The sequence below is a fragment of the Euprymna scolopes genome, chromosome 35 (assembly GCF_053919585.1).
Source record: "Euprymna scolopes isolate OS-2025 chromosome 35, ASM5391958v1, whole genome shotgun sequence".
NCBI classification, from domain to species: domain Eukaryota; kingdom Metazoa; phylum Mollusca; class Cephalopoda; order Sepiida; family Sepiolidae; genus Euprymna; species Euprymna scolopes.
Window position 1 is genome coordinate 87,740,506 of NC_136516.1, and position 27,452 is coordinate 87,767,957.

The 27,452-nt window shown below is 33.2% G+C and overlaps 1 protein-coding gene across 9 annotated transcripts in view; it reads left to right on the top strand.

Moving 5' to 3' along the window:
* Positions 1-27,452, top strand: part of LOC145259987 (FYVE and coiled-coil domain-containing protein 1-like) — a 137,885-nt gene that overhangs the window by 22,257 nt on the left and 88,176 nt on the right. For all 9 annotated transcript variants that reach the window (XM_080117984.1, XM_080117985.1, XM_080117986.1 and 6 more), the window contains exons 5-9: positions 3,891-3,997; positions 6,954-7,097; positions 16,308-16,389; positions 19,778-19,995; positions 23,435-23,948. In XM_080117984.1, coding sequence (XP_079974110.1) covers positions 3,891-3,997; positions 6,954-7,097; positions 16,308-16,389; positions 19,778-19,995; positions 23,435-23,948 — 1,065 coding nt within the window. The remainder of the gene's footprint in view (positions 1-3,890; positions 3,998-6,953; positions 7,098-16,307; positions 16,390-19,777; positions 19,996-23,434; positions 23,949-27,452) is intronic.

A 27,452-nucleotide genomic window follows, 5' to 3' on the forward strand; every position in this document is an offset into this window, starting at 1 on the left:
TGAATGTCAATGTACTTAAAGGAATAAATTGTAAGATGGTCAATATCATGTAATTTGAAATATAGACTTTTGTTATTTATTCATCATATGGTACTAGCAAGGGGGAGGGAGGCGCCCAGGTTTACCTGAGTATAAAATATGGTTAAATATGATATTTTAATTTGTCCAGATTTCGTATATATTATTATAGAATCGTGATTTCAAAAATTAAAAAAAAAATGTATTTGTGTGCCATCAGCTAGAATTGAAACTGAAACTGTAGCATTCAAAGCTGGTGATGTTACCACTGTATCGACATGACATGCACATAGACTGATTGAAAATTAAAAATAAACTAAAATGAATGTACAAAATGTATAACGATTATTTTCAATTTTGACCCATTTTTTTACCCCTTAAAATCTATTTTAACTGGCTAAAGACCCATAAAAGAACGGTCCGTAAAAAATCCAATCATTTGAGGGCCCTAGCACCGCTCTGTGATTTATAGTTTTGGAGGAGATAGAATTTGAAAATATGGAGACAAGCAGATATGTAGCCTTTTATATATTAGATGTGGGTATTAATGAAAGTTGATAGCAATGTAGAAAAACAGGAATGGTAAAAGAAATTATGAACAAAAACACAATTGAAGACAGTATTTTTTTTTGAGGAAGATAGATTTTCTGCCTAAATTATCAAATATGTTACATTATCCCAGGTATTTTTAATTAACATTTAGCATTTAATTATATTTAATAATTTGATATACGGAAGATCTTTTGAAAAATAAGTAGATTTTGCAAAGAATCATAACCGAACTACTGTCTTTGATTTTTGTTCACACCTTTTTTTTTCTTTTTAAAAAAATTTTTTTTTTATTACATTTTCACCCCAAATAAGGCACATTGCCACTTTGGTGTAGGGGGCTACTATCAGGGGCAGCAACTACTGGGGCACTATGTAGGGATTTGGGCAGCAAGATGTTGGTTCACGTTGCACTTGAACTTCTGCATGTCAGTACAGTTAGGGAAGCAGGATCCTGGAATGGAATTCCAGAGTCTAGCGGTTCTGGGGAAGAAACTACTGGAGTAGAAAGATCTTTTACATCTAGGGATCTCTACTGTGTGGGGGTGGGATTTAGCTGCCTGTCGGGTTTGTCGAGGGTGTCTGCGTCGTGGGGGCACAAGTGTCTGCAGTTCGTCAGAGCATTCACCATTAAAATACTTGTAGAACAAGCAGAGGGATGCAACGTTTCGTCGATGGGACAGAGGCTGAAGCTTAGATGCCAGTTCAGGGCCTATCAGATTGGCGACTCTTTTTTTAACCTTGTCTAGGAGCGAGAGACTAGTAGTAGACGCACCAGCCCAGATGTGACAACAATACTCCATACATGGGCGAATGGTAGCCTTATAGAGATACAGGATACTTTCAGGTGTCAGTAGTTTTCTAGCACGGTAGAGAGAGCCTACCTTTTTCGCAGCGGCCCTGACAATGTTTTCAATATAATTGTTCCAGCTCATGTTTCCTGTGAACGTTAGGCCAAGCAGTTTGAAAGATGTACTCTCAGACAGGGAGTCACTGGCCATTGCTATTGGTGGCAGAGAAGGTTTCTTGTAGTTATTGAAGGAAACCAGTTTAGTCTTGGCAGCATTGAATGTGACCATCCATTTATGTCCCCATTCCAATACAGATTGGAGGTCATCCTCTAGTGTTTTTGCCATTTCTTTAGATATGTGTTCATTTGTTTTCCTGTCATGCCTGTTATAGAGTGTAGTGTCATCAGCATATATACCCATCTCAGAAGCAGTTTTGTCGGGGAGGTCATTAATAAATATCAGGAGCAATAGAGGTCCAAGAATAGACCCCTGAGGCACTCATTTATATCACACTGTTTAGATGTTCGACCGTCGAGGACAACCTGGATTTTTCTCTTATCTAAGAAGGATTTAATTATGCTAAGTATTCTACCATTCCAGTTTTTCTGCATTGCTATCAGCCTTCATAAATAGCCACATTTCTTTAATTATTTGATGGACATTTTTTTCTGTGATAACCTATTAGTGTTATATACTGGTGGTATGAAGATGACGTATATTCTGTATTGTTGTTGTTTGTCTTAGGAAGAGTCTTAGTGTTTCATCTAGAGACAGGGTACATTCTACTACATGAGCACCACCTGTAATTCAACTATAAGAGATTTTTGAATATCTCGATAGATAGACTGAGAGATAGTGTGTTTGACATTTATACATATGTTTGTTGTAAATTGTCTAGTGATTGGAATGACCGCTGTTCATTTATCAATGAATAATGAGACACTTTGTTATAAACAAACTTGGTTTATTTAACAAATATTCATATATACACAATACGGCGGTGGAGGTGGTGGAGAGAGGTGTAGGTTGCGAACGTGACAGGCAGTTCCTCGTCGTCTGTCTCTCGTTCCTCGTCTCCGCGTCTCTGCTTTGTTTTTGTTCGCCATCTCACTTTTATGGACTTTCGATCTGGTAACCTATAAACCAATTGACATCATTGACCCATATTTTAACCAGCCCGGCGTTTGCTTTTGGTCTTACCCCCGACCGAATTACGTCATCTCCAGGTAATCACAATTCCTGGGTTACATTTTTGTCAGCCTGGACATGAGTTCATTCGCACCTTGCTCCATAAAACGGCCTGACCCATAAAACGATTTGCGTCATAGGACCAGGTTATCACAATTCCCGGGTTATGTTTTTGTCGGCCGGACATGAGTCCATTCGCACTTTGCCTCTCCATAACATTAGTATACATGTTATTCTCATAGGATTACTTGATATGTACTGCTTAGGCACATTGACACAGTGGTTCCTATTAGATCACCAAAGTAAAGCATTGGTCAGTGCTAAAATTGGTGATCATGTTAGTATACCAAGTGCTGCATGTGCTCTCTGCTTATCTCAGCATTGCTTCTAGGTGTCTTGGACTTCTCCTTGCCATTGGAATCAAGCAGAGCTGGCTCGGGAAAAGAGTAGTTAACAATTTTAATTTACCTCCATTCACTCTTGAAAGACAAAGGATACCCCCTATAGGAGCAGCTGCACATGTATTTGTGAGGCAAGGGTTGTGTAATCCACAACCACACCTCTCCTGAATCGACACTGTTTGAATCCAGTGGCAAGGAGAAGTCCAGGACGACCGGAGACAATGCCGAGATAAGCGGAGAGCACATACAGCACCTGGAAGTCCAAAATCGTAACCCATTTAGTACTGACCAGGTTCAACATTGCTTAACTTCGGTGATCCAGCAGAAACCGGTGTGTCAACGTGATTGTGCCATAGTAGTTACAGATTGTGCTTCAGGTCTTTGAATGTATCATTAGTTGATTTAGGATTGTTTTCAAGTTTTGAAATAAACAAACATAAAAGAAGCAAATATTTCCCCCCCCCCCCCGCCCCCCGAATCTACCAATAAATATAATTTATACATGTTTGAAGTTTTTGCTTCCTTTTGTAGCCGGAGTCATACACAGCAGCAGTAAAAGTTTGGAATCTCAATAATTTATATTCCCTGTATGTTCCTAGTGTAGGATAAAATTCCCATGAACTGAGTTTCTTTCTAAGAACTTCCCATCTGTAGAACACGTTACCATGGGACTGCTTCCCTGCAGGCTACCACATGGTCATTTTCAAATTTAATGCCAACAATCATCATAAATTGTCCTCATCAGCAACCAAATTTTGTTCTTTCTATTCATCATTTTCAATCCTCTCATAATGTTCTTCATCATTGAACTGCCAATCTATCCATTGCACTAATCCGTATCCTTGAATGGCTTTTGACTTTGGCGCATATTGTCTCATAAGTAAACAAAAAATACTGTGATTAATAAATATATCTGAATAAAAAAAAAATCATTTTATTTCAGTATCGGACATCAATTGGGAAAGGTCGGGCATTAATTCGCTTTGCACTTGTGCACAAACGTCTTGCCGATACGATTCAACAGTGTGTTTCAAATGGTCGTGTTACGAGGTAAAGTATTCGTTTGCTTATCTCCCTTTGTGTGTGCGCGCGCAAGTGTGGTCATCTATTATTATTATTGAAGTCGAATTAACATTTGTTTCTTCAAAGCAGCCTTTTTTGACTGTAAATACTTATTTTTTTATTCTTCATTCATTTATCTATATATTATTTATTTTATTGTATTATTTAGTTTTATTTATATACTAGTAAAGGATACCCGGCGTTGGCCGGGTGTTTGGAGGTGTAAAAAAAAAAAAAAAGTTTTAGTAGGAAGGTAGGCTTGAACCCCGAGGCCTTGACACGAAGGTGGAAACGAAAGGAGAAAAAAAAGCCAGCCACCTAACCATCTCGGCCACGAGGGGAAAGGAAGTGATAAGTGTCTTAAGTTGACGTTTATAAAGCGAAATTAACAGGTGCGAGAAAGTTAAGTCGCGTGATGTTTGACCTAGTTTTGCGCTGGAAGCCAGTTTGTTTCCCCCGCCCCATCATTCGCTTTTCAAAGACGCGGCGATCGAAAAATATCTTGAAAATAGCTTGTAAAAGCCGGGTAAATTAAAGGTAGCCACGACCTCCATTAAGTCGTAGATATTATGATTTAGACAGCAGATAAAAAGTTTTAAGAAGAAGTGAGCCGACTGAGAATCCCGGCGAAAAAAGCCTTTTGTGGACATACAGAAAAATGCACACACACACACATTTTGCCTTTTCTATATATAGATAAGACTAGCAGGGATACTCGATATTGCCCGGTTCCACAAATAATAAAAAGAAGAAATTAAGTTCCGTTTGGATACACCTGTCATACTAAGGATATTGAACACTTTTTTATTACTATATGTCAATTCCATCGTGGGCAATGTTGATATCCCCACCCATATCCAAGTATATGGAGAAGGGGGAGGTGGGCTTTGGTAACCGTACTTAAATGTAACAATTTAAAACGCAAAAGATACTGTAATTCTACTTTAAAAACGGATAAAAACACAGAAATATAACCGCCCCAAAAAAGAAGTACCTGACCACTTCCCCACCCGATCAAAGAGAAGAATCTATTCTCAGGATATTGAGCACTTTTTGATGACTGTATACCAGTTTAAGCAGATTTCTTAAATGCTGCCTCAGTCTAGAAAGATGTCTCTTTACGATCCTTTGCAACAGCTGTGTTACTTTTACAGTCTGTAAATTTCAGAATTTAATTTTAAGTCTGATTCAAAGATAGGAAAAAAAATTTAAACATAAAACAAACAGAAAATAATTCAAGTTTGGAAATAATGAAGTAGATTTTTTTTAGACCAAAATAAACACTTTATGTTTTAAAAATGATTACTTATTGCGTTATTTAAAAAAAAAAAAAAAAAAAAATTACCAATGCTGGGTGTGAACCTGTAAAAAGATAAACCCTTAAGTGAACACGCTATCCATTAGGCCAACATCGCAACAACGTTATTGGCGATACAAATTTATCATTTTTTAAAATGGAAGTAGAAAGCAGCAGCATCCACGCACGTGGAGGTTCTAATCGGAATGTTGAAGGCAACCAGACCCCCCCCCCGTACCTCAAAGAATTGACGTTTTTTTTTTTTGTTTTGTTTTTTTTTTGTAATTTTTGAGATCCCTGTTCTTTCAGTCAATACCATATTCTTTGTGGAGCATTTTGTATTTTTTGACTTTTAGCAAGACATTTTTTTGACTTTTAGCAAGACATTTGAACTTTTTTGGGACATTTTTTCTAGTAGGGACACCTGGCGTTGCCCGGATCCACAAATAATAAATAGAAGAAATTAAGTTCCGTTTGGACACACCTGCTACACTAAGGATATTGACCATTTTTTTTTTTTTTTTTTTTTTTATTACTATATATCGATTCCATCGTGGACAATGTCGATACCCTCACCCATATTCGAGTATATGGAAGTGTATAGGGGCTTTGGTAACTGTACTTAAATGTAACAATTTCAAAAACAAATGATACGGTAATCTTACTTGAAAAGAAAAAATGATAAAAACATGAAACTGTAATCACTCAAAAAAAAGAAGTTGTATGTGACCACCTTCCCACCAGATATTTCAGAAAAAAGGATACAAACAGATGAAGGTATTCTTAGAATATTGAGTATTTTTTGATGACTATATACCAGTTTAAGACAAATTTCTTCAATGCTGCCTCAGTCTAGAAAGATTTCTCTGTATGGCCCATTGCAATAGTTGTATTATTTTACAAACCGTAAATTTCATTTTAAACATAAAACAACTGAAAATAATTCAATTTTAAAAATAACAGATAATAGAATTATTGTTTAACCAAAATAAACATTTTTATGTTTTAAAAATGGTTACTTAATACTTATTGTATTATATATCTCCTTGAAAGATGGGAGAAAAAAAAAGCTTAAAAATAAAGCAAACTGGAACTATCTGATATTATTGTAGCTCTTTTGTTAAAACTGCAAAAGTATTTATCTAAGCTAGCAGGAACACCCGGCATAGTCCGGCCGTAAAATATGCTTAAATATGATATTTTAATTCATGCAAATTTTGTATATATTATTCTAGAGTCAATTTTCTATCGATTCCTGTATTATAAAATTGTGATTTCAAACATAAAAAAATATATCGATATGACTTGGGTACATCAGCTTAAATCGAAGCTGAAACCCTTATCCTTGAGTGGCCTCTTGGCCTTGATAATGTGGTGATACCTATGTTAAAAAAAAAAAAAAAAAAAAAAAAAAAAAACTTATCAAGAATTCTTGGTAAAATTATTTATTACAAGAAATGGAAGGTCATAACAATTAAACGACAGTCACTCGGAAGAAAAAAGTTGTAAGTATGACACACAAAATAACACACACACGCTATCGTATTAATATATAGATGATTAAGTAATATGATGATGATTATTATAATTATGCGTATCATTACTATTCTTAGCATTATTATTATTATTACTATGATTTTCTTTTAGCGATTGGTATCATCCGTCATCACCATGGTTGCAGCACAAGCATAGTTCGATCCTCATTGATGCTTTGTATGACCTAAACGATGTGAACTTTGACCTTATACCTATTGGCTACGATTTGGATAACACGTGGCCTTCATTTGCCAGGTAAGTCAACTGCGGACATTTTTTCAGGCAAATATTAAAGAAGCTTTAAGGTTTACATTCTTTCATCGATATATTACTAGAACAATCTTATTTTTGTCCCTGTACACACTTGATGACATCATCAAAATGTGCATACTTTAGAGAGCTTCACCACAGGCTTTAGAACAAAATTTGGCGATTCTCTGGTTTTGTCTTAATATTTAAAACTGCTCGTAAAAAGAAAATAGACAAAATATCACAAAGATTTTTTTATAGTATACTTGCATGCTAGGTTACACAAAAAAAAAAGATAGTGCACCAAAAATTATGCAAATTTATCCAGTAATTTGTTTTTAAAAAATAAAATGAAATTTTATGGATGAAATCTCTCGTCAGTCATATTTATTTTTGGTACTTGTACAGTTTAATCAAGACATTGAAAAAATAAAATATCGAAAAAAGGTTATATTGTACGTATCCGCTATGGAACAAAGTTCTCAAAAAAAAATATTTCATTTAATTTCATCAAGTAGATTTTTTTTTTTTGCAGCGAAAAAACAATTTGTTATGATACCGAACAAAAAGGTTCGATTTTTAGGAAGAAAAGCTAGTAATAAAGCTGGGGATGGAGTGTCGGCGCTTTACATGAAGTTATCTTCCTATGGCGTGTTAAAAATTTCCATAATGGCTGACTTCAGTGTGTTCTCATAAAAACATGTTTTTCCTCTGTAAAAATAATAAAAAAAAAACTACTCAATCAAATTAAATGAATTTTTTTTTTTTTTTTTTTTCAGAGATCTTCAGTTCAAAACGGATACGTTCAATATAACCTTTCTTTGATATTTCAATTTTTGATACGTGTACAGTTTAGTCAAGACATTAAAAAATGAAAATATCGAAAAAAAGTTTAAATTGTATGTATCCATTATAGAACGAAGTTCTCCGAAAAAAAATTTCACTTAATTTCATCAAGTAGTTTTTTTTATTTTATTTTTTTTTTACAGCGGAAAAACACTTTTTTATGAGAGCGCGTTGAAGGCGGCCATCTTGGATTTAAAAAAAAAATTTGTTTGAATTTTAGAAATGACAAAGGGAGATAATGCCAGTTAAAGTGCTAACACCACTCCCCATTTCTAATACTAGCTTTTCTTCCTAAAAATCAAACATTTTGCTCGGTATCATAACAAATTGTTTTTTCGCTGTAAAAAAAAACTACTTGATGGAATTCAGTGAAATATTTTTCAGAGAACTTTGTTCCATAATTCCATAATGGATACATACAATTTAAACTTTTTTTCGATATTTTTATTTTTAATGTCTTGACTAAACTGTACAAGTACCCAATTTTTTAATGCCTTGACTAAACCGTACAAGTACCTTATTTTTCATTAAGGTCGATAGGCAAGGGACATAACTCTTATGTACTAGCTATAAAACATTTAGTGGTGAAATTTTATTTTATAAAAGCAAAAACACTGGATGAATTTGCATAAATTTTGGTGCACAACCCTTTTTTAAATTTAAAGTTTTTATGTGATTTTAATTTTTAAACTGGACACTCACTCAAAATTTGCCACTCATCATAGTCATGCGTCAGTGTTTCAGCATTCAAAATTAGCATACTACTCAAATTCTTATCTGACAGATATCTTATTCATATACAAATGGTCATGAATGATAGTTTTCAAAGACTCTGTACTAATCTTGACCTGTTGAGCTTCCAAAATGGCAACTTCAACTTAACTGACAGATGACTCATCAATAAAAGAAGGGGAGACAACCAACTCTAGGAGCTGTTTCTACAGATCTTTGGCCATGTTTGAATTCACAATGCCAACATTTTACAAGATCATATTATGGGGTATCATTACAATACGTTTCTTTCATTTCATCCAAAGTCTCCTTTGCGGTGTGTCTTTAAAAAAAAAAATAGCTGTATGACACTTAACAGGCTCCATTTTATAACCGACTCAGTTCAAACATTTCTAAATCAGAAACCACAATTAGTTCAGAGCTGTAATTTTCCACATAACCCATAGAGATATAAATCATTGCACATGCAAACTTTCAGCAAAATCAGATAACTGGAAGTGAGTTATGAACATTACTTATTAAACACCTCTTTTATTATTCGTTCCTGCACCAGAAAGAGATCTATGCAAGCAGAACCAAAAATATTTTGCTGCCAATTTCTATTGAACTGAATGAGGATCCCTCGACTTTGGAATGCACTTCCAAGAAATGCAGTAAATGCATCAATTCAATTCGTATTATTTGGATTCTTGGCACTACTGTTCTCATCTGGAGTGCCATTTGCAAGGATCTGTAGCACAGTAGTTGGAAAAATCAATTGTAAAAATAATATTCTCCTAAAGGTTGAATGTTGAATTCTCAGTGTGATCTGGCCAAAAAATACAATTGCCAATTATTTCGCACCTGTATCCAGTCATGGCTGACGGAACGAAAGCATACTACCCCTGTAAAGTAATTAAAGGGTTCTGTTTGAAATTCCGTGCAGGTTCCTGAGTTTGACAGAAACATTCTTGGGTTCGACAAGATACATTTAAAGAAGGTCAGAGGTTACATCAATCGAAACATTGTGCAAATGATGCTCAAGTTGAGAACAGTAGTCCGAAGAATCCGAATAATACAAATAACCAATCCTCATCTAAAAATTCAGAAATGTAGCATCAATTCAAGACTAAAAAAAAAGAATAAAACTGATGCTGGGCTAGTGGATTCTCTTCTATATAAATTTCTATCACCATTTCAACTGAAGCGTACATGCCAAATCTGTTTAATTGAATTAATGCATTGTCAAATTTTCAGAGGTTTTAGTATGTTCTTCCTATTTCATACCTTTTTTTAGACATTAAAGTGCAGAAGTTGCAATTCCTATTCTTCTGCTAATGTCAGATGAGAATCCTTAAACCACTAAAAAACAAAACAATCTTTGTGCCTTTTCTTTTCCTCTTTTTTTTCTTTTTCTGAAGAGTAAACTTTGATAGTATGGCCACGTTAAACAAATGGATGAGAGTTTTTGGTTAGTAGATATAGAACAGTTGAGGTAACAGGTTCAGTTCACTAGGGAACGCCAATGGAAACGTAGGAGGAAGTGATAAAAATAAGTTCGGAGAACTTCTCCCTCTCATTATTAACCAGAATTTTTTTTTTTTTAAATGGAAATCACTCCAAACAAGGCATGAAGCCACTTGGTGTAAGGAGCTAAAAATAAAAAAAAAAATATTACTTCAAAGTAAAAAAAAAATAGCCAACAATAAGTGTTAGATGGAGAGATTCCGACCCCTCCCCCCCAAAAAATAAACAGTAATTCTCTCCCTTTTGTCAGAAACATCGTTCATGGAATGTGAGGACTAAACGATAAAATAGGGGAAGTTTTTTTTTTTTTTTTTTACATGGTAGTCACCACTTATCAAGGCCCGGAAGCCACTTGGGGATAAGGGTTATTGCGTGTACAGTAATCAATGGGATATCGTAGTAATCGTTAGTAATGGAGATTTGATAAAGTGTCTTACTTAAGGGGGCAGTTTATCAGGAATTTGTTTATGTTGGACTTGAAGACATCCAAGTTTTAGTCAGGTGGGAAACAGGCAAACGGAAGAGAGTTCCACAGGCGTGCACTTCTAAGAAAGAAGCTTTGTTCATGTGTGAGTTTTTAGGCTGCTGAAAGTAAAATTGTTAAGGTTTGTTACCTTGGTGATATTATTAGCGCACAGAGTGCTTGTATGGTCACATTAATTAAGGAGAGTGCTTGGGTTAGTAAATGTAGAACAGTTAAAGTAGCAGGTTCAGTTCACTGGCAAAGTGCAAAGAACACATAGGAAGAAATGATAAGAATTAGGGATAATGACCTGTCCAGGTAAAGATTACTTTGGAAGTCAATTTCTTAAAGTTGTTGGTCCCTCGAAAAAAGGAGGGTGGACCTGTAAATTCATCCTTGTCCGTTTGTCTGTCTGCACTTTTCTCAATAACCACGCCTCGGAATTTTTTAAAATTTTGCACAAATATTAAACATGATATGAGTGAAAAAGTAACAGAACGGATTTTCGGGGAGAACTCTAGTTGCCTCCTTAGGGGTACCTTTCGGCTTAAAATGGCTAAAATTGACAGTTTTGTGCTTATTTAAAAAAAAAAATGGTGCCTTGGATTTTTATAAAGCTTTCTGAAAAGGTGTGACTAACTGATTTTATTTAATTTTGTTCATCTACTTCGTGATTACTCTTGGGTGTGCCCTAGGGGCTCTTTTAGGGCTAACTAAAACACTCCATTTTTGGGACTATTTTACCATATTTGTCCAAAATTTTCTGTGTATGTCTATTTAGCAGATTTGCTTGGTGCTGAACTCAAATTAAAATATGTTAAGGCCTTGGGGGCTTTTGGGGCTAAATGGGGGGGGGGGATAGACTTGATCATTTCTTTTTTTGCATGATGCAGAACTCAACTGGTGTTACCAGACAGGCTGTCTAGTGGCTTCCCAAGACGAAATGCATCTACATTAAGCTTCTGTTTTTGTTTTCTATTCTCTTTTGTAAAACTTAATTATGTTCTACAAAAACAAAAACAACAGCCCCCTTCCCCTTTCCTCTTCCCCTTCCTTTTTTTTTTTTTCCTTCCCTACTTCCCAACTCTGTTGGTGGGACATTAGAATACACTGACTGTCTCCTTGCAGAGAGTAAAAGCCTCTCAAAGGGGCCACCTGTTGGCTATGGGTGGCGACTCGTAATGACTCAGAAAAGGATCCTGGTGTCTGAGCAACTGATATCTAAGGAAATTAAAAATATCAGTTGCAATACTCCACTTTGGCCTCGTACAAGGCTAGACAGGTGGTCGGAGGGGCCCGATCCGATCAATCGGCTAGTTACATCAAGCCCTAATACATCTTCTATTTTTCTATCAATTTCCTCTAAACCGTAACAAATACAGTTCTACCCTGTACCACTATAAACTATATACATATTTTCCCCTCTTTTCCATGTGTTAGAAGGCAGTGGCTAGGATCAAATGTGCCAAATGATTAAAGTCATGACATGGCTGTATAGTGACGAAAGTTACCACAAATGACTTGGATTATGTAACTAAAGGATTATGGGTGCTCCATGGCTCCCATTTGGAACATGTATACTGTTTATGTAGCCCTGGCATGACAAGGCGAATGGGTTTCCCCCTTAACATGCCCCAATATTGGACTCCGAGGTGGGTGGGGAGCATAAACAATGAATTTAAAATATATATGTATGGCAAATTATAAAAACTCCAAGCGCCAACACGTCGACTCGGATAGTTCAGATACTGAACTACATCAAACATCCTCAAAATTTCCACCGAAGAAACCATAATAACTGACTTATCACCGTTTATTATACATAAAATTATATCGGCATATATTACCCCCAAAAATGTAAAAACTTTAAAAAATAAAACCCTACTGGTGGAAGTGGAAAGAGAAAAACATGCCACTTTTCTCCTAGGAATGAAAACTTTCCACAACATAAATATCAAAACTTATCCACACAAGAATCTGAATACATCCAAAGGTGTAGTAAAATCAAAAGACCTCTCAATGTGCACTACTGAAGAGATAACAAAAGAATTTAAAAACCAAGGAGTAATAAGCGTTAAAAGAATTGCAATAAAAAATGAGAATCGGACTATACAAACGAACACTTACATTATGCGGTTCGATAGACCCACTATCCCAAAAGAAATCAAATTTGGGTTCAACGTTGAAAAAGTTGACCCCTTTATACCAAACCCACTTTGGTACTTTAAATGCCAGAAGTTTGGGCACCTTGAGGATGCGTGTAGGGGACGAGCAGTGTGCGGCAGATGTGGCCAGAGAGATCCAGACCACACTGTCAATGACTGCAATCTTGATTGCAAATTGTGGAGAAAACCATCCTACTTATGCTAGAGCATGCAGAATCTAGAAGAAAGAAAAGGAAGTAGTGTCAATAAAACATACCAAAAACACCTCCTTCCTCCAAGCCAGGAAAATAGTAGATGGATACATGAAGGAAAAGACATACTCTCAAGTCACCTCAAGTTGTATATCATCCAACATCACTAACCAAGACTCCAAATATGAAATACTAATAAACAAATTGTTACAATTGGGACCAAACGAATGGCCCAAATTTATAAATGAAATCAAACCAAACATATCAAAAATTAATCATCCCATTACATCATCAACTAATGTTACCAATAAAACAAATTCTCAACCAAAATCAGAACATCCAGGAAAACAAAGTCGATCAAAAAAAAGACCACAAAAATCACCAGTATGTCGTGCAGATGCTGAAAAAGACGAAACTAAGGAAAAACAAAATCAGTTAAAAGAAAGACCACACAGGTCAGCAATACGTCTTCCCGTGGTGAAAAAAACACACTTGAAAAACAAAGAAAAAATATATCTACCAAAAACCAAAATAATATAAAGAAATTACTACAAACAGAAGCCACCACTACTACTACAAATAGATTTACGGAATTAGAAGACATGGAAACTAAAGTTACTCCTCAAACCAAAAAGAAATCCTCATGAATTACCAGAAAATCCAATGGAATTGCCGCAGATTGAAGGCAAATTACAATGAAATTTTATTGTTGCAAACCAAATTTAATCCTTTGGTTATTTGTCTCCAAGAAACCGTCCTTAAGAATGGGGACAATTTGAATATAAAACACTATCAACAATATAACTACATTCATAACCCTTTTCCCCCTCCCATTACAAAACCCAATCATATTCTGCAAGGCAGAGAACAAAAATGACAAAATCCACGATAAAACAACCAAATCAAAAGCTACGAATTAACGATTGAAAATACAAGGAGCTTGAAGAATGAAAATCTCATATAAAATAACTGGATACAACATCGAATACTATTCCTAAAATAACTGGATTCAGCATTAAATAACCCCAAAGGGTTAATATGCCGTTAAAAAAAATAAAAAACAGAACTCAAATTTACATATGTTAAGGCCTAAAACTGCAGTTTGTTCATTTTCACCAGGATTTGACATCCCCTGGGGAGGGGGTGGTAGTAAATGCTGAATTTAGTAATTTTTTTTTTTTATCCCTTGTTCACTGTGCACTCACGGGGGACCATGCATGCTTCACTTGTTGAATAAAATATGATGATGATGATGATGTCCTCATCTCTTTTTTTTTTTTTTTCTTTCCATTTCCAAATTTTTTATTTCAGTTCATATTATTTGGAATCTGTGGACTACTGTTCTCATCTTGACTGTCATTTGCACAATATTTCAGTTAATATAATCTCTGACCTTATTCAGGTGTATCTTGTCGAATTCTGGAATGTTTCTGTTGAATTTAGGAATCTGGACAGAATCTAGACAGAATTTTAAATGGAACCCTTTATTTTTGGAAAAATTGATTGTAAACTGAAGGTTGCAGGTTCTATTTTCAGTGTGGGCGACTGAAAAATACAATTGCGAATTACTTAGGACTGATATCCAGTCATGGCTGATGAAACGAGAGTGTTCTACCCCTGTGAAGGGTTTTGTTTGAAATTCTATTCGAATTCCTAAGCGCGACAGAAACATTTCCGAGTTTGACAAGAAACACTGAGGAAGGTTGCGAAAGTCACACTCAAGATGAAAACAGTAGTTTGATGAATCCAAACAATATGATTGTTTGATTTTTTCCTGTTTGTTTCTTTTTCTTTTTTTGTTTTGTTTTATTTCTTTCTTTTGTTCTCTTTTTTTGTTTTCTTTCTCTCTTTTTTGTTTTGTTTTGTTTTCTCTTTTTGTTCTCTTTTTTTATGTTTTGTTTCATTTTTTTTTTTTTTTACATTTCTTTTTTTCTCTTTATTTTCCCCATTAAAATCATTTTCAGTTTAAAATTTGTTTTTCTCTTTTGAGCTTCATCAAATGAAAAATTTGTTTTATTAAAGATGATTAAAAAATATTGTCCAAGACATACATCAAGGAAACAAACTTTATTTCTTTTTCTTTCTCTTTTTTGTTTTGTTTTCTCTTTTTTGTTTTGTTTTGTTTTCTCTTTTTTGTTTACATTTCTTTTTTTTCTCTTTTTTTTTACATTTCTTTTTTCTCTCTTTTGTTTACATTTCTTTTTTCTCTTTTTTTCTTTACATTTCTTTTTTTTCTCTTTTTTGTTTACATTTCTTTTTTTTCTCTTTTTTGTTTACATTTCTTTTTTTTCTCTTTTTTGTTTACATTTCTTTTTTTTCTCTTTTTTGTTTACATTTCTTTTTTTTCTCTTTTTTTGTTTACATTTCTTTTTTTTCTCTTTTTTCTCTTTTTTTGTTTACATTTCTTTTTTTTTCTCTTTTTTGTTTACATTTCTTTTTTTTTCTCTTTTTTCTCTTTTTTGTTTACATTTCTTTTTTTTCTTTTTTTCTCTTTTTTGTTTACATTTCTTTTTTTTCTCTTTTTTGTTTACATTTCTTTTTTTTCTCTTTTTTGTTTACATTTCTTTTTTTTCTCTTTTTTCTCTTTTTTTGTTTACATTTCTTTTTTTTCTCTTTTTTGTTTACATTTCTTTTTTTTCTCTTTTTTCTCTTTTTTGTTTACATTTCTTTTTTTTCTCTTTTTTCTCTTTTTTGTTTACATTTCTTTTTTCTCTCTTTTTTGTTTACATTTCTTTTTTCTCTCTTTTTTGTTTACATTTCTTTTTTCTCTTTTTGTTTACATTTCTTTTTTCTCTCTTTTTTGTTTACATTTCTTTTTTCTCTTTTTGTTTACGTTTCTTTTTTTCTCTTTTTTTCTTTACATTTTTTTTCTCTCTTTTTTGTTTACATTTCTTTTTTTCTCTTTTTTGTTTACATTTCTTTTTTTCTCTTTTTTGTTTACATTTCTTTTTTTCTCTTTTTTGTTTACATTTCTTTTTTTCTCTTTTTTGTTTACATTTCTTTTTTCTCTTTTTTGTTTACATTTCTTTTTTCTCTACATTTCTTTTTTTTCTCTTTTTTGTTTACATTTCTTTTTTTCTCTTTTTTGTTTACATTTCTTTTTTTCTCTTTATTTGTGTCTTGTTTTTTTTTTTCATTAAGATCATTTTCAGTTTAAAATTTGTTTTTCTCTTTTGAGCTTCATCAAATGAAAAATTGTTTTATCAAAGCTGATTAAAAAAATATTGTTCAAGACATACATCAAAGAAACAAACTTAGAGCAACATATTTTAAAATAAATATGCAAACGTGTCCCCTTATTTTATAATTCCAGGAAGAACCCTGGAAGTTACACATGGAACCCTCCAAGCAGAACATCTAGTATGAGCAGTCTCCTCAGCATAACAAGCCAATATGTAAGCTTATTTCTTTGTTTGCCAATTTCACGGCGTGATCACGTCTCATGCGATGAATAAAATTATGGTTTACTAACGGCAACTACTCAACATTACCTGGCTGTGGTTTTACTTAAAATTTGTTCTTTGGTTTTAAATTTAGCTCCTTTTTATTTTTTATTTTTTTTAAATATAATTTTTTATGAATTGGAAAAACAGTGACTCAAAATCAACAGCAAACTGTGTCAGCTAAAAAATTATTCTATTTTTCTTAAAAAAAAAAAAAACGAAAAAAAAAAAAAATTAAGCAATCAATAAATATTTCATCAAGTAATATATTTTTTATAATACTAAACAAAAAATAAGAACAGTGAAACAATATTTTATTCATTTCTTACAAAAAATAATTCAGTATGATTTTTTTATCTGACATTGTTTGCTGCGGTCTTGGAGTCGCTTGTTCTTCTAATTCACTAAGTATTTTTGTTGCAAATAAAAATAAGTAACATTGCATCGATAAATACAAAGTTATGTCCCATTTATTTTTAAAATGGCGTCCATATGAAAATAAGTTCAACCTGGTGAAAGTATTATGGTGTATTAGCTGCATCTGCCTAGCATTGCCTGGCAATTTGTGTTTTGTTTTTAATGATGCGCTTTTTTTTTTTCAAAAATATTATTATACCATGTTATTGACAATTTAATAACACAATTAATTATAATTTATTAAGACATTATCTAGTCCATCTTACACAATATGAAACATTTTTAAATAATCATCTAAAAAAATAAATAAATAAATAAAAATCGACAAGGGAGATAACTCATTTTATTTAAAAAACAAACAAACATTGGCAAATTCATTATAAACAAAGAAATAAATGACACTCCACACACAGCACTGCTCAGTAAACTAGTATAGCAGCGGTGGGATTATGAAGGGTTTTCTCATTATTTTGTCTGAATTAAGAGGTATCGGACTAAAAATTTGGTGTTAAATTTCTATTTTAATAATAAATTATGATGAGAATCTTGAGATTTATGAGTAAAAAGAAAATTCTAAGATATAATTGCAAAATAAAGGGAGACTGTTGTATTACCGGGGGTGTATATATTATGTATGTGTTTCTTGTATATGTATATATATCTAAATATCGTCTAGTGGTATAATATGTTCTTCTAGTGAATGTGTGTATACAGAGTATATATATGTGTCACAGTCATCTATATGACGTGTGTATATATGTGTGTTCATCTAACCTAGTTTTTTTTTCTATTGTTCGTTGAATGGATGTGTGTATAACACTTATGACAGTGTTGATATATTAACAGATACAGTTTAATAATGTTCATGTAACATTTACAACAGAAAGGGACAAATAACAGTTCTCTGGGGTTTTAACATTGGCCAGTGGAGAAACATACCTGATCCATCTTTGGTCTTTATTTCACGGATCCTTGGAAAAGCTGCAACGCTTGGCCTAGACTATAGTCATTTCTGATTCCCTCTACTAGGAGCCATCATGATCTGAAGACCATTTCTCTCTCCCTCTGGCTATCGACTCAGTCTGCTCTCTCTCTCTCACTCTCAACTCAAAAAAAAAAAAAAAAAAAAAAAAAAAAAGATACGTCTTTCAAGCTCTCTCCAAAAGTCCATGTCGCATAAGACTACGTCAGACTATAGCAGTCAATGTTTTTCAACATTTCTTTTTATTAAAACATCTTAACATAAATAATTTTATCTGCATTGCCCAGCCAATATCTAACAAGACTACCACCAGCATGTGCAGCGTAAACAAAAAAATTGCTGACACTCTTACGCACAAGGCCATCTGTTGGCCGTTCAGTGAATGAGTTTAGCAGCAGGATTGCCATGTCCTATCAAATTTTAATTTGTCCAAATTAAAAATGTCCCGGAATGTAGGTTGTCTGTGATACAGTGTTGCATTTGTATTTCAATATTAAATAATGATGAGGTTCATGAAATTGTATAGGTTGTAAATTGATTTTATTTAATCAGTTGAACTATTATCCTCATCTTCTTGTTGTTGTTTTCTATGACGTTTCGGCCAATTATACCTCTGGCCTTCGTCAGGTTAACCGCAACCGGATAGGAATTTCGAATCCTTCAACTACATCCACAGCAATTATTGCTTTCAGTAGTTGGTGTTATCTCACTGCGGTTTGGTAAACTAATCCTCTGATCGTCTGAAAAGAACTAGAATTTTAGGATAATAGTCCAAATAATTAAATTCCTAATGAACCGCCCCCTTAAGTAAACATATCAGCAAATCTCACTAACGTAATGTACTTGCAATAACTCTTATCCCTGAGTGGCTTCCGGGCCTTGATAAGTGGTGATCACTGTGTAAAAAAAAAAAAAAAAAAAAAAAAAAAATCAATTATAGGAATTTACTCATCTCCAAAATACCCCCCCCCCAAAAAAAATGAATTCAGTTTTAAGGGTCACCAATTATGGGATTTCAGTTTCTAGGGTCACCAATTATGGGATTTCAGTTTCTAGGGCCACCAATTATTGGATTTTAGTTTTTAGGGTCACCAATTATGGGATTTCAGTTTTTAGGGTCACCAATTATGGGATTTCAGTTTTTAGGATCACCAATTATGGGATTTCAGTTTTTAGGGTCACCAATTATGGGATTTCAGTTTTTAGGGTCACCAATTATGGGATTTCAGTTTTTAGGATCACCAATTATGGGATTTCAGTTTTTAGGGTCACCAATTATGGGATTTCAGTTTTTAGGGTTACCAATTATGGGATTTCAGTTTTTAGGGTCACCAATTATGGGATTTCAATTTTTAGGGTCACCAATTATGGGATTTCAGTTTTTAGGATCACCAATTATGGGATTTCAGTTTTTAGGGTCACCAATTATGGGATTTCAGTTTCTAGGGTTACCAATTATGGGATTTCAGTTTCTAGGGTTACCAATTATGGGATTTCAGTTTCTAGGGTTACCAATTATGGGATTTCAGTTTCTAGGGTTACCAATTATGGGATTTCAATTTTTAGGGCCACCAATTATTGAATTTCAGTTTTTAGAGCCACCAATTATTGAATTTCAGTTTTTAGAGCCACCAATTATGGGATTTCAGTTTTTAGGGTCACCAATTATGGGATTTCAGTTTTTAGGGTCACCAATTATGGGATTTCAGTTTTTAGGGTCACCAATTATGGGATTTCAGTTTTTAGGGTCACCAATTATGGGATTTCAGTTTTTAGGGTCACCAATTATGGGATTTCAGTTTTTAGGGTCACCAATTATGGGATTTGAGTTTCTAGGGTCACCAATTATGGGATTTCAGTTTTTAGGGAAGTTGGTCAATTATTATTAAATAATGATGAGGTTCGTGAAATTGTATAGGTTGTAAATTGTTTTTCTTGCAGGATTCAAGTCAGATGAGCAAAGTGGATGTTGCTTCCTCGTTCACTGAATCTGAATGTATGTCTCCGATTGAAGACGAAGAAGTCAGTGCCTCTCATTCGGACCTCCTTACCAAGATTGAAGAATTAAAAGAGGAGAAACTAACAACGGATCAGGAAGTCACCTCGTGGGTTGAGAAACTAAATGTGATGAGAGAAAAATATGCCACCTTACAGCAGAAGTGAGTTTACGATGCGATGAAAACTATTGGTTCTTGTCTAGAATTCCATCTTTATTAAAAAATGAAAATTTAGAAAAATCTCTTTAATGTATGCACCCATGATGAAATGCAAATATCATCTTCCAAAAATGGCGTAAATTGATCAAGTAGTTTTATTCTTAACTAAGAAAATAATTTTTAAGTAACTTATAAGAATTTGTAGGCATTACAACATAAATCTTGCAGTTTGAATTATTGTTAAGTTATCACCTATTGTTTTTAATATTTTTATAAAATAGCAGTGACACAGGCATGCCTTGGATACTCTTAAAATTTGATTTTCTTTATGAAAACAAAACTACTTGATCAATTTATGTGATTTTTAGAATATGATCTTTTCATTACATCACAGGTACGTACATCATACAGTTTTTCTCTGTTTTTGATTTTTAATATATGAAGGGGTGCTGGACATTATCCACGCCTTTTTGTTTTTTTGTTTTATTACAAGTTTTATCATGAAAAGGGATCGCATTAACGGCTCAAAAAATAACAAAAAAAAAAAATTAGTAAAATACAGGAATTTTGAATTCTCTTTGTTTATTGGTTACAGTCCAGACTTTGGTTGGATATAAGGGAGTGCTTATAAATATATTTTGTTTGGTTCTTGTCCAGAATTTTTCCTACTATTAAAAAAACAGAAATAAAGAAAAATAAATTTGTATGGTATTAGCAATACACATGGACATAGTTATATTTTAGAAACCAAAGCACTTTAAGTCCTCAAAATACCCCTGTTTTGTTCAGAAATGAATATACTTTCAAACGAATCAATGAATAATAATATACATTATATATTTTAAGAGTTTTAAGCAAATTAAGTGATAAAAATATTAACATCGTAAAACAGCATTTTCGGTAAGGTTTTGTAAAGATCCCTCCTGATTTGTAAATGTTCATACTATGTTTGTATTTAGAATTTTGTCATGAAATATGGAAACTAACCACAAGAGATGTCGCTTTTAATAGTTTGGGATATCCAAAATACTTTTGACCACTCGTATTTTTGGTATATATAAAAAAGAAAAAAAGGCTTCAACATAACGAGTATTGAAAATTTGAAAAAATTTCCTTTGGACACCCACTGTTAAATAAAACAATGTCTTTTTTTTTACTGTTTTTATCTATTAAAAGTATAATTGTATGTTGTTTTCTCTTGTGGGAGCTAGCAATTTAAAATCATGATACACAGAAAAAAATCGCTTTGAGTTTGAGTCTAGACTGTCTTGGAGTATTAGTAATAGCATCATCATCAGCAGCAATAGCAAGGCTGTAAACAACACTTTTTTTGTTGTTAATTTTTATTCCAGAACAATTTTTTTTTTCTTAAATTGAAAATTAAATTGAATTTAATTGAAAAAAAATTGAAGATTAAATTGAAATTTAAAATTTGACCACTGGTCAAATTTTAAAAATATTATGTTTTGTTTTGAACAGCCGAAAATGTGAAATATGATTTTTTTTTTTTTTTCATGTATACAAGCGGTACTTCCTCCCACCCCTGCATATTTTTTTTTTAATTTTCATCATTTTTACAATGTTTTCAGCGGATTATTATCGAATAGAAACTAATCTACCTGAGTATCACTAAAAAAACAAAAAAAAAATGCAAAATCGATATTTAGATATTTGTAGGTGGTGCTCAGTTTCTAGTGAAGTTAAGAAATAAAAACGGTAGAAAAACAGATCAGATGTGATTAAAATCAAATTTATTCAAAATTTGTGAACAATTTGTCAGTTTTAGCAAAAAATTTTTGTTTGATATTTAAATAGGTGGGCAAAAAATACTTGAATACTTTTCCAAATGTCACGTTTTCTGTTAGTGACGTCACTTGTTTTAAATAACATTTATTTTTGTCTGTTTATCGTAATTCTTGTAAATGCGTGTCAAACGCTCTCTTAACAAACAAAAAACTCCGTTAATCCTACCTCTAACTTTAGGTATGAGTGGCAAACCTCCTTCTAAAACCTTCTTTAGCCTTAACAATAATGCTAAGTCTGAGTAGCAAACTCCCTACCAAACAAAATTCCTTGGTATGCTATATATAAGCGTAAAAAAAAAACCAACAAAAAAAAAACATCTTTCCTTAAAAAAAAGTGTACATGATTTATTTCCCCTAAAAAAATAAATTGGTAAACTGTCTGAAAACGCTAGAATAGTTTTGAAATGGTGAATTTACATTAAATTTATGTGAAACCGACTCCCACACTAAATTCTAACATTTTGTTTGGTTCCTATCAAATCTTCATGATGTTCACGCATAATTTCCCTTAGCCCTATCATTAACACACAGTCAGTGGCAACCTCCCCACCGCAAATAGTAGCATATCCGAAAATTATGGAAAACGATAAGGTAGAAAAATATAATTATTCACGAAAAAAGACATTTGTAAAATCTACTGATTTGAATTAACAGGGGAGGTAATTAAGTTTTCAGTTTCTCACAAATTCAATCAGTTATTTTTTTTATTAAAAAATTAAAAATTCAAACAGTTAAAAGAAAGTTATTTTTTAAAACTTCAGAAATTATGTATATATGTTAAGTTTATTTTTGTTTTCTGAATAAATTTTGTCTACTACACATTGCATTTCAACTGAGCTACTTCTTTTGCTTACGTCATGTGACCCAATATGTTCGATCCAGCATGTAACCTTATTGGGACATATTTATGTGATGTTAGGAATATGATATCTTCATTCACAGTGATGAGCATGTACATCATAAAAATTCTTCTATATTTTTGTTATTTTGATGAGTGCAATTCTAAGTAAGCACTGACATTACTTACCTACTCTTAACTCTCAGAGAATTACAATCGATTTTTAATGCTAAATTATATCCATTATAAGGCTGATTTCGATCTTTATATTTCAAATCGAGTTGTTTCCCCTTTATTTATACTGGACCAAAAAACATGGACGACCAAAAATCATACGTCTTGATTAGTCATAAAATTTGATTTTCTCAGTTAAAAAAACTTTGCTTGATTAATTTATGTGATTTTTGGAATATGACATCTTTGTTCAGTGACAAGTATGTACATCATAAAGATATATATATATATATATATATATATATCTGGACTGAAATACATAGATATCCTAACAACGTCCGTAGATTACTGTCTTTAAAAATAATATATATATATATATATATAATTTTAATATGTATAATTCTAAATAAACACCAACATTCCTTACCTATATATTATTTAATTAATTGGAATTCATTATTGAGATGAGTATTATTTATCCATTTATTTATTGCGGACTATTATCCTCATCTTTTAGTTGTTTCATGACATTTCGGCCAACTATTCCTCTAATTTTCAGAGAATTGCAAACCAGATAGAACTTATGGGATGACTTTATATAATTTGTAAACATTCTTTGTTTTAGGTACGATGACCTCTGTAAGAATTATGATTGCACTCAGGAAGAAAAAGAGAATCTGGATTTCGAAAGACGAGACTTGCAAGAGAAGCTAAACCATCTTCAGCGGAAGTTGAATGAAATCGAACAAGAACATCAACGGATAATTAAGGAGAAATTATCCAAGATAGCTGAATTGAAGCAGAGAGAGGCCGACCTACTGCTTGAAGTGCAGCAGCTGAAATCCGACCGATCTAAACAGACCGAGATTGGTGAAACGCAGGTGGATAGTACTGAGGTTTCTGAGGAGGAACTTTTGAAGATAAAATTTGCGAAAGAGAAGGCACTGTTGTCTGAGGAGAACAACTGTTTGCAAACACAGTGCAAGGACATTGAAGAACTGCAGCAGTTGCTTCGGGAACATAGCGATGAAATGGATGACTTGCGAAAACAAGTGGAAGAGAAGGCTCGCCTGGTCGAAACCTACCAAAGAGAGTCGCAACAGTTTAAACAAGTCTTGGACAATGTTCTAGATACAGAAGTGAGTTTGAAATCTTTTCATTTTTTTTTGAATCGCTTTTTTAACATCTGGCAACCCTACAATCCTCCCCAAAATTATTTTGTTCTAGTTGGAGGTGGAGCATCTTATTGAATGCCAAACATTTATCCATTATCTCAGACATTCCAACCAAGAGATTTTTTTAAGATTCTATCCATCCCTTTAAGTGTATTTGTTTGTGTCTTTCTTGCACTAGGTTCACCGGGTATATTTGCAAGGTAGTTTTTTAAATGTTTCATGATTCCAGTTGCTCCTATAATTACTGGAATGATGGCGACCTTCCCTAAGATTCCAATTTCTTATAATCTTACACACAAGACGGTATTTTGTTACTTTTTTCCTCTCTGCTCCGTTTAACCCAGCAGCAATGAGGGCACTAACTCCTACCAAAGGTACTCTTTCTTCTTTCCCCTTATATTACTATGTCAGGTTTAATAGCTCTGTTTTCTAGGTACGCGGCTGTAGAAATTGCATAGTTATAGTGTATGATTTATTTCCAACTGTTTTTTTTTTTCTGACAAGCAGCAAAATCCCACCCCTACACTGTTGAGATCCCTAGATGCTGAAAAGCCTTTTATTCTAATGGTTTTTTTCCCTCGAACTGTTCGGCGTTAGAATTTCCTCCTTCCCTGACTGACCTAACATGCAGAAGTTTGTTTAATGTGAACAGATATCTCTCTGCTCAGCTTTCTACATAGTGTCCCTGTAGATTTGGTCTTGCATAGTAGTTCATTATGTCCATATGAAACTTTATATTTGAGTTTTAGCCAGGGAAAATCGGTGCAAAAGTGTGAAAATTAAAAAAAAAAAAAAATGTAATTTGCCAGATGAAGGTCGAATGACGGCATTACGAATATGCATGCAGAATGTAGTAGCTATTGGTTCATGTTTTAATTTTTAGCCTTGCAGCAAACATGTCTTCAGCTCAGGCATTAACGTCAAAGGAAAAAGTAAATCGTAAGCTAAACGGTTTGGTTTCGATTCTTGGTGGTGGCACATGAATTTTTTTTTTTTTTCTACTTTTTAAATCTTTACTATATATGGGGTCCAATATAATCCATCTATATAATTATAAAACTCAAATGACCTTGTAACGGGTGTTGTAATCCCACATCCGGTTTACGACTTCCGGTTGCGCATGCGTACATAAACATAAACCCATAACATTTTCTTCTTCACTACCGACATAAATAAATAACCTCGAAAATGTTTTTTTTTAATCGCATTACAAATAAATAATCAACGCGACAATAAAACATTGTTTTACTGTGTACGTTTTCAGCGTCCCAATTGTTTTTTGTTTTTTTTTCGTGTTTAAATTATCCAAATAAACAATTGTTAATACTTTCTGCTTTTTTTTTTTTTTTTACATCGTTCATTTCCGCATTTCTTAATTAGTTTTATTGACCTTATTATTAACATATAAATTAAATATTTGACCCAATGGGTCATGAATGTTTGTTTAAAATAAATGAAAAAAAAAGTTACCTTTTATTTTCATGTTCTATTTAAAAAGCCATTCTTAACATGGGAGAGTGTTTTTTAACCATTCTGTACTTACAACTAACAATTTCATTTAAAAAAGATATATCAAAATTTGAATTTAACTTTAAGTATTATGGTATCTGTTCAGTGCCCATTTACCTATAAGTATGGCAAACTACTTATAATTCAATGGCTGTACGTTTTTTTTTTTTTAAATAAACAATTATAAACAGAACGACTCATAAAAATCTATCTATATTCTTTTTTCATTTTAATATACTTTCATAGAAATGTTTCTGTTACGTCACAAAAAAACTATTTTCTTTACGTCACGAGTGTCATGCTCACGCATTAATTCCATAGCTAATATAAAATACTGACCCAACGGATCACAGGTAGTCTAGTATAATAAATACAAAATCTGTATTAATCAAAATATCATATTTTACGACTGACCAATGCTGGGCAGCGTATTAGTAAATGCAAAATATTTTGCAATGTTTAAAGAATGTAAACTCAGAGAGATGCACCTCCTCAGCCTTTGTTTTTTTTTAAAATTAATTTGCAATTTGAAAGTTATGTGCGTTTTAAACGTTTTAAAAGGGTAAACGTGTTCAAGAGCTGACCCTAATTGGGTTGCCATATTCTACTAAATATTTTAAGCTTATTTTTTCAGAAAAAATGCCAAAAAAAAAAAAAAGAGGCTAAATTGATAACGATAGCCAGATTTTCACAAACAGAAAAGCCCAATTGGAAAAACAAATAGTGTGTGCATAAATATATGAATATTTATGTATTTTACATGCCATTATAGTTATATTAGGTTGGTGCAAAAAAAAATGTCTACTTTTTTTATTTAAAAAAATTTTTTTTTTATTCAATTTTCACCCCAAACAAGGCACAGTGCCACTTTGAAGCAGGGGGCTACTATTAGGGACTTAATTAGCGGGGTCATTATGAAGGGAGATGAGTAGAAAGATGTTTGTTAACATTACACTTAAACTCCTGCATATCAGTGCAGTTGGGAAAGCAGAATCCCGGAAGGGAGTTCCAAAGACCCGCAGTTCTGGGGAAGAAACTATTGGAGTAAAAGGCTTTCTTGCACCTAGGGATCTCTACTGTAAAGAGATGAGACTTAGTAGCTTGTCGGGTTTAGTTACGTCGGGGAGGTACAAGTGTTTGCACTTCGTCAGAGCATTTACCATTAAAGTATTTGTAGAACAGGCAGAGGGATGCAACATCTCGTCGATGGGACAGAGGCTGAAGCCTAGATGACAGTTCAGGACCTCTCAGGTTGGCGACTCTTTTGAACCCTGTCCAGGAGCGAGAGACAAGCAGCAGATGCACCAGCCCAGATGTGACAACAGTACTCCATACATGAGCGAATGGTGGCCTTATAGAGGTATAGGATACTGTTAGGCGTAAGTAGTTTTCTAGCACGGTAGAGAGAGCCAACCTTCCTTGCAGCAGCCTTGGCAATGCTCTCAATGTATCTATTCGAGTTCCTATTCCCTGTAAACGTTAGGCTGAGGAGTTTAAAACTCTTTTTAACGTTTAAAGTTTTTAAACTACATTATTTTTGCACCAACCTAATATTTTGTGTACTTGTGTAGATTGGTGATGTTTAATACCAACACAATTATATATCTCTTCATATATTGAAGAGTTTAGAAGAAGGAAAACTCTGATGTAAAACCTGAGATCTACTGTCTGCTTTGTCATTTGCACCAACTGAGGTTAGCAGTTGTTTCAGAAAGTGTGAATGATCCTGCACAAAACCTTCACCACTATAAACAAGTTATTTTGCATAGATTTCACACATCATAGTTGCCTGAACCTCTTATGTTGGTATTCATTGGCAGAGTCCACTTTTTTTTTTATCCTGATAAAATCATTTCTAATTGGCTATGGTATAATCATGTTGACATACCGGTTTTTGTTAGATCATCAAAGTTAAGCAATGTTGAGTCTGGTCAGTACCAGATGCGTGACCATTCAGGA